Source organism: Mandrillus leucophaeus, unplaced genomic scaffold (genome assembly GCF_000951045.1).
Source record: "Mandrillus leucophaeus isolate KB7577 unplaced genomic scaffold, Mleu.le_1.0 Scaffold419, whole genome shotgun sequence".
NCBI lineage: Eukaryota > Metazoa > Chordata > Mammalia > Primates > Cercopithecidae > Mandrillus > Mandrillus leucophaeus.
The window spans coordinates 506959-515086 of NW_012104465.1; the positions used below are offsets into that span (position 1 = coordinate 506959).

General features: G+C 45.3%; 1 protein-coding gene across 5 annotated transcripts in view; it reads left to right on the forward strand.

Annotated features, from left to right (window-relative positions):
* Nucleotides 1–8128, forward strand: part of ZNF207 (zinc finger protein 207) — a 71710-nt gene that overhangs the window by 37847 nt on the left and 25735 nt on the right. For 3 of the 5 annotated variants that reach the window (XM_011992857.1, XM_011992856.1, XM_011992855.1), the window contains exons 1-2: nucleotides 1342–1883; nucleotides 3309–3435. In XM_011992857.1, the coding sequence (XP_011848247.1) occupies nucleotides 1843–1883; nucleotides 3309–3435 (168 nt within the window). In that variant the 5' untranslated portion in view covers nucleotides 1342–1842. Of the gene's footprint in view, nucleotides 1–1341; nucleotides 1884–2989; nucleotides 3149–3261; nucleotides 3436–8128 lie in introns of those variants that run through there. The other 2 variants (XM_011992853.1, XM_011992854.1) reach the window with 2 other exon arrangements.

Genomic DNA, 8128 nt, shown 5'->3' on the forward strand with positions numbered 1-8128 from the left:
TGGCTCAAGCCTGTAATCCCAGCACTTTGGGAGGCCGAGACGGGCGGATCACGAGGTCAGGAGATCGAGACCATCCTGGCTAACACGGTGAAACCCTATCTCTACTAAAAATACAAAAAAAATAAGCCGGGCGAGGTGGGGGGCGCCTGTAGTCCCAGCTACACGGGAGGCTAAGGCAGGAGAATGGCGGGAACCCGGGAGGCGGAGCTTGCAGTGAGCTGAGATCCGGCCACAGCACTCCAGCCTGGGCGACAGAGCGAGACTCAGTCTCAAAAAAAAAAAAAAGAACTCCTCTGTGCCTTCTGAGACTTCAGCCTGAAATCCAACTTCTGACAATGTTTCTAGGGTTTGCCAGAATCCGCCTTTGCTAGCCTCCCTAGGATTATCTCTTGTGACCAGCACCTTCACTGACAGCTCCAGTTTTTTTTGTTTTTTTTTTTTTGAGATGGAGTCTCGCTCTGTCACCCAGGCTGGAGTGCAATGCCGAGATCTCGGCTCACTGCAACCTTCACCTCCCAGGTTCAAGTGATTCTCCCGCCTCATTCTCCAGAGTAGCTGAGGTTACAGGCGCCTGCCACTACGGCTGGCTAATTTTTGTATTTTTAGTAGACAGGGTTTCACCATGTTGGCCAGGCTGGTCTCGAACTCCTGACCTCAAGTGATCCGCCAGGCTTGGCCTCGGCCTCGGCCTATAGTGCTGGGATTACAGGCGTGAGCCACCGCGCCCGGCTATCAGCTCCAGTCTTACCACGACTAGTGTTTTCACGTGCCCAGCCTCAAAGACTTCAACTCTTTGCTCCCTTACTGAGATACCCTTTCCTTCACCTTGCTTGCTCCCTTTGACTCTTCAAGAAACCTTTCTTGTGTCGGGTGCAGCGGCTCAAGCCTGCAGTCCAGCACTTCGGGAGGACGAGGCGGGCGGATCACTTAAGCCCAGGAGTTCGAAACCAGCCTAGCTAACACGGTGAAACCCCATTTCTACTAAAAATACAAAAATTAGCCGGGCTTGGTGGCGCGGGCCTGCAGTCCCGCAGGAGGCTGAGGTAGGAGAATCGCTTGAACCCGGGAGACAGAGGGTGCAGTGAGTAGAGATCGCGCAGCTGCACTCCAGCCTAGGCGACAGAGCGAGACTTCGTCTTAGAAAAATAAAACAAAACAAAGAAAAACAAAACCTTTCTTGACAACCCAATGATCACTACCACTACGGCCGCCTTAGGACTCCCGCTCTCTGAGGTCCTACAGCACTTCACACTTCCCCCAACGCCGCACTGAAGGCTCTGCGTTGTGTACTCGTCTGTTCACCAATCTGCGAGTTACAAAGCAGAGACTAACTTCTTTGGTTTAGCATTTAATAGGCACATAATCAACATTTACTGTTAAAACAAAATTAAAATTGGGCGCTGTCTCTATCTCTATTTGTGATCGGCCCTAACTGCACTGGCAATCTTTCCCGTTTTTTCGTTTTCTGTTTTCCATTTGCATGTGCCTTGGCGTACCTAGGTCTCTGGCTCCTTTACAAAAGAAATCCGAAGCGCTCCGCAAGCACTGACAGCGAAAGCGAAAGACTCTCAAACGGACAAGAAAGATGTCAGCCACCTCTTCGCGCCTCTTAGTCCCACCCACTCAGGGCGGAGGTCTGCGTCCTGTGACCCTCCCTTCCTGGCTCCGCCTCCTGCCGCAGTGCCTGACGGGAGGCGGAGCGGGGAACGAGGCCGTCGGCCATTTTGTGTCTGCTTCCTGTGGGACGCAGTCGTAGCCGTTGGGTCGGGAAAGTGAAGGATTTTCGCCTCGTTTCTCCTGCTTCTTTTCTCCTCCCTTTTACTTTGTCTGTAGAACACAGTTATGGGTCGCAAGAAGAAGAAGCAGCTGAAGCCGTGGTGCTGGTATCCTTTGTCGGTTTGAAGTCGAGGTCGCGCTGGGGTGCCGGTTGGTGGGGCCTGGGACTGGGAGGCCTGGGTTTGGCCTATGGCGTGGAGCGTTTGTATTTAAGCGTCGGCGTGGGTGGCCTGGTGGCTGCGATTGGACTTGGGGAGGCTTCTAGGAAAATGGTATTCCGAGGTCGAGAGGATCTTGCAGTTGTGGATCGTGTGACTGACTCAGGAGGATCTTGTTTGGTGCGAATTTTAGACTCTGGGAGGCGGCCTGGACCCCTCCGCCAAGGACAGTGTCCCCTAGGGACTATTCAGCCACATTCCGTTGTTTTGGTGACGATTCAACAAAGGGACTTTTCTTCGAGTGCGATAGGCTTATTAATTCCATGGAGGGTTGGGGAAGAGCTTCCCAGTCTGTCACCCACTTTTTCTGTTTTTATGTACTTTATGGGTGCTTTGTGTTTTTTCGAATTGGCGGTTTAGTAAAGGCCCAAGTTAGTCAACCCTGGTTTCGAACCTTTTTTTTTCTTCTTGGGGCTGGAGGAGAACTAGCTTCCGTGTCTCACCCAGAGGCGCCTTAATCTGCAGGAAGCGTTCTCACAGGGTGGAGTTTCTGTTACCCAACTTTGTAGGACTAAAAAATGACTATCTTATTAGAAAGGAAAGCTCTTACTACAGTGTGGTATTGTTTAATACTTTTTCCGGAAGCGTTAATATTCTTTACATTAAAATTGATTTTGTTTAGTTTTGTACGTAAAGGCGGCTTGTTACAGTACTGCATTTATTTATGTAACAGCTTTAAAAATAGCTTAAATACGGTTACGAATTTTGTAATGTGATTTTAGGAAAATCTGAGTAGTGAGGTAAGAATTCTGTTTTACTGATTTTATTGATCTGTGAATTTAAATACATTGCTTGGCAACAAATTCATTCGGAATTGGAAACAGTTTTATGGATTGTTCATTCGAAATTATGTGATTATTGTTCACCATATAATCTTAGATTCTAAATATTGCTAAATTCCTAATCCAGTTATGGCTATCGTCTACGTATCTAGTGAAGTAATTGTCTAGACAGAACCTTGGGGATTTCTTAACTGAACTCCTTCCTGTCCTCAGTGTGCATTTGTAAATGTTGAAATATTTGTAACAAAAGTTTCACAGACATCTCTGTTGAACATAGGAATTTGACAAAGTATATTGCTGATGACTGATGTGTTTTTTGAGGTAGTGAAGAGAGATAGGCTTCTAGGAAATTGAAAGTATTGAAATTACATGGCATGTGCAGTCCTTAATTGTGTAATAAATATCAAAAGCAGGGTTTCTGTACAGTACCATTTTGGTTTTGGCTGTTCCTATATTGTAGTGTTATCCATGTGTTTTTATTACAGGCAGTGTCATCATTATGCTGTTTTTGTGCCTTAACAGTATTGATCAGGTATTGTAATAGAGATTTTGATGATGAGAAGATCCTTATACAGCACCAAAAAGCAAAGCATTTTAAATGCCATATATGTCACAAGAAATTGTATACAGGACCTGGCTTAGCTATTCATTGCATGCAGGTAAGGATTTTTCTTCTGTATTTATTGTCCGCTTGTGATATGGAAACAACTTGAAAGAATAATCTTTTTTATTTTTTTGAGCTTCGGTCTTGTCGCCCAGGCTGGAGTGCAGTGATGCAATCTCGGCTCACTGCAACCTCCGCCTCCCCAGTTAAAGTGATTCTTCTGCCTCAGCCTCCCGAGTAGCTGGGACTACAGGCGCCCGCCACCATGCCTGGCTAATTTTTTGTATTTTTAGTACACACTGGGGTTTCACCATGTTGACCAGGCTGGTCTTGAACTCGTGACCTCAGGCGATCTACCCACCTGGGCCTCCCGGAGTGCTGGGATTACAGGCATGAGCCACCGCGCCTGGCTGAAAGAATAATCATTTATTTCTCTGACAACTGTAATTTTTTTGTTGTTGTTGTTCATTTACTTACTTCAAAAGATAAGAGCTAGTCAGCCTTAAAAAAAAAAAATTGTTCGGTAGCCATCAAGACAATAAACAAAACTGGCTTTTTATGTTTAAAGAGAGTTTATATTTGTATTTAGTTTGATAGTACCTTACTAGGGTAGATTGGTAACAGATTGAAATCACAAAATATTTCCTGAGTTCTTGGAGCAGAGAACAAGGATCAGCGATTTAGATTTTGTAGGTGGTCTGGCCATAAGGATTAATACTTAATTAGCTGTCATTACTCACTGCCATTGAAGGATTTGTTATTATCTGTAGCTTGGGGCTAGGCTAATTTCAGCAACTTATTTATTGGAATGGCAGCGTTGTATTCTTTGCTTCTAAGAGACGGCCTTGCTCTGTGGCCCAGGCTGGATTGCAGTGACATGGTTATGGCTCACTGCAGCCTCAAACTCCTGGGTTCTAGCCATCTTCCTGCCTCGTTCTCCCAAAGCCCTGGGACTATAGGCATGAGCCATTGTGCCAGCCCAGAATTGTATTTCATTTAATAATTTCTAGGTTTCAACCAGGCACGGTGGCTCACGCCTGTAATCCCAGCACTTTGGGAGGCCGAGGTGGGCGTATCACAAGGTCAGGAGTTCAAGACCAACCTGACCAACATGATGAATACAAAAATTAGCCGGGTGTGGTGGGGTGTGCCTGTAATCCCAGCTACTGGGGAGTCTGAGGCAGGAGAATCATTTGAACCCTGGAGGTGGAGGTTGCAGTGAGCCGAGATGGCGCCACTGCATTCCAGCCTGGGCGACAGGGTGAGACTCCATCCCCAAAATAATAATAGTAATAGTAACAATAATTTCTAGGTTTCTTAAGTTCTTTTAGAAAATAGAGCATTGTAACTTACAGTTTTTAAGATCTAGTAAGTACCTTCATGTCTCATTCAACGTTATTCTACTTTTGCTTAGTCCTAGAGCCGTCTGTACTTTTGCTAAATTATACCTTAGAGAAATATGAGAAGATCAAATACCCAATCATTGGAAACTACTGTTGGTGGGAGGTAGGGAGACATGGTTTCTCTGGGTTTAAAGATAAATTGATATAGATCCTTTTCACTCCATATACTTTAACAACAATTTAATACTCACTTTAAAATGTTGACCAGGTGCGGTGGCTCACGCCTGTAATACCAGCACTTTGGGAGGCTGAGGCGGATGGATCACCTGAGGTCAGGAGTTTGAGACCAACCTGGCCAACATGGTGAAACCCCATCTCTACTAAAAATAGAAAAAATTAGCTGGGCGTGGTGGCGGGCGCCTGTAGTCCTGGCTACCCAGGGGGCTGAAACAGGAGAATCACTTGAACCTGGAAAGTGGAGGTTGCAGTGAGCTGAGTTTGTGCCACTGCACTCCTCCAGCCTGGGTGACAGAGACTCCGTCTCAAAAAAAAAAAAAAAAAAATGTTAGAGAACCTACTACATGTTAGACCCACAGCTGTTCACTGTTGCGGCCACTAGTTACATGTGGCTATTTGAAATTCTATGAATAGCTAAATGTTCAGTGTCTCTGTCACGTAGCTAACTATTATATTGGATAATGTGGATAAGAACATTTTCTTTTGATTGATTGACAGGGTCTCACCCTGTTGCCCAGGCTGGAGTGCAGATCATAGCTCACTGCAGCTTTGAACTCCCTTACTCAAATGATCCTTCCATCTCAGCCTCCTGAGTACCTGGGACCGCAGGTGTGTGCCACCATACCCGGCTATTTTTAAAATTTTAGTTTATAGAGACAGGGTCTCACTATGTTGCCTAGGCTGGTCTCCAACTCCTGGGATCTGGCGATTCTCCCACCTCAGCCTCCCAAAGTGGTGGAATTACAGTTGTGAGCCACTGTACCTGGCTGTTTTCTTTAATTCTGAATGAAATGGGGGTTTAAATAGAGATGTATGCTCTGTCACTCTGTCTCAAAAAAAATAAGTAAATAGAGTTTTGCTCTGTCTTGGGCTCACTGCAACCTCCGCCTCCTGGGATTAAGTGATTCTTGTGTATCAGCCTCCTGAGTAGCTAGAATTACAGGCGTGTACCACTGTGCCTGTCTGAGTTTTGTAGTTTTAGTAGAGATGGGGTTTCGCCACGTTGGCCAGGCTGGTCTTGAACTCCTGGCTTCACGTGATCCTGTCTCAGCCTCCCAGAGTGCTGGGATTACAGATATAAGTCACTGCAGCTGGCCTCCGTTAGACTTTTTTTTTTTTTTTTTAAGACGAAGTCTCTTTTGCCCAGGCTGGAGTGCAGTGGCGTGATCTTGGCTCACTGCAACCTCTGCTCCCCGGGTTCAAGTGATTCTCCTGCCTCAGCCTCCCGAGTAGCTGGGATTACAGGTGCCTACCATTGTGCTTGGCTAATTTTTTTGTATTTTTAGTAGAGATGGGGTTTCAGCATCTTGGCCAGGCTGGTCTTGAACTCCTGACCTGATCCACCTTCCTTGGCCTCCCAAAGTGCTGGGATCACAGGCATGAGCCACGGCGTCCAGCCTGTAAGACTTTTTTAAAAGGATTTTTCTGGCTGCAGGGTTGAAAGTAGAGTGTAGAGTACAGTGAGACCAGTTTAGAAGACTTGGAATATTACAGACAAGAGGAGATGGTGACAGAGACCAGAGTTTGATAGGTTAGATATGGGATATAAGAAAAACTGAGGAGTTAAGGGTAATCTCAAGATGGTCTGGCTAGGTGCGGTGGCTCACGCCTGTAATCAGCACTTTGAGAGGCCGAGTTGGACTAATCACTTGATCCTAATAGTTCGAGACTAGCCTGGGCAATGTAATGAGACCCTGTCTCTACAAAAAATGCAAAGTTGGGCATGGTGGCACGTGCCTGTGTCCCAGCTACTGAGGAGGCTGAGGCAGGAAGGATCGCTTGGGCCAGGGAGGACAAGACTGCAATGAGCCGTGATAGCACTACTCGGCTTCAACTTAGGCTACAAGAGTGAGACCCTGTCTCAAAAATGTTTTATCTGAGCAGTGTGAAAAATGAGTTAGCATATATCGAAATGTGAAAAGCTACAGGAATAATAGACTTAAGAATGAGAATAAGGGAGGCCTGTGTTAATTTTGAGTGTAGGTATGTTTGAGGTCTATTAAATATTCAGACGGAAAGGTTACCTAAGCAGTTTGATGTACAGGTCAGGAATTCACAGAAGTTAAAACAGGAGATAGAAATGTGGAAGCATATAATGTACGGGTGGCTAGTTTAAGCCATGCTACTAGATTTCCTTTCTAGGGAATCTAATGTGGATGGAAATTAGGTGCTCTCTGCTCTTGGCTACTTCCAACATTTGAAGGTCAGGAGATTAAGAGGAATCATCCAAGGAGATTGAAAGGTAGGAAAACCAAGAATAGTGCCCTGGAAGTCAATGATGTGTTTCAAGGAGTGACTTATTTAACTGAGTCAAATGCTGGTAGTTGGTTCAGTAAGAGGACTGAGACTGGGTTAATAAGGTCATTGGTGACTTGACAAAGAGTCATTGCTAAGAGTGGTGAGGGTGAAGTGTGATTACGGTGCTTTGAAGAGACAAAGGGAGAGGAAGCGGAGGCACTCTTAGGGAGTTGTACTATATGAAGAGCAGAGAAGTGGCGTGGAAGCTGCAAGGAGGTTAGTTGAGAAACTGTTAGTAACATTATTAATTGTCTGAGTGCATTTATTTAGTCCTATATTTTCACAGCAACCTGTGAGATAGGCCTGGCAGTTAAATCATACCAGTTTTATAGATGATAAACCCTAAGACATGATTAGTAAGTTAGGTGGTTACCTGCAGTTTCTCATCAATGCTTGCCTCCTGTCTTTTCAACCAAGACCCTATGACTTTGCTTGACAAGGTCCCAAGAAATCTTAACTCTGGCTGTACCCTAATAGATAACACTTTTAAATTAGTAAATTGTTGCCCTCAGAAATGTAGTGAAGATTAGTGTGTATGTGAATGTAATTGTTTATAGAATGCTTGTTGCGTCATCTCTTTAAGAATAGCAAAATATTCCAAAAATCCTTAGGAAACAGGGCAATTAAGTCACTTGTTGAGCCGCTTTATCCATAAATATTTTAATTGCTATATAAGGAATAGCTTTTAACAATCAGATATTAGCCGGGCGCGGTGGCTCAAGCCTGTAATCCCAGCACTTTGGGAGGCCGAAACGGGCGGATCACGAGGTCACAAGATCAAGACCATCCTGGCTAACACGGTGAAACCCCGTCTCTACTAAAAAATACAAAAAACTAGCCGGGCGAGGTGGCAGGTACCTGTAGTCCCAG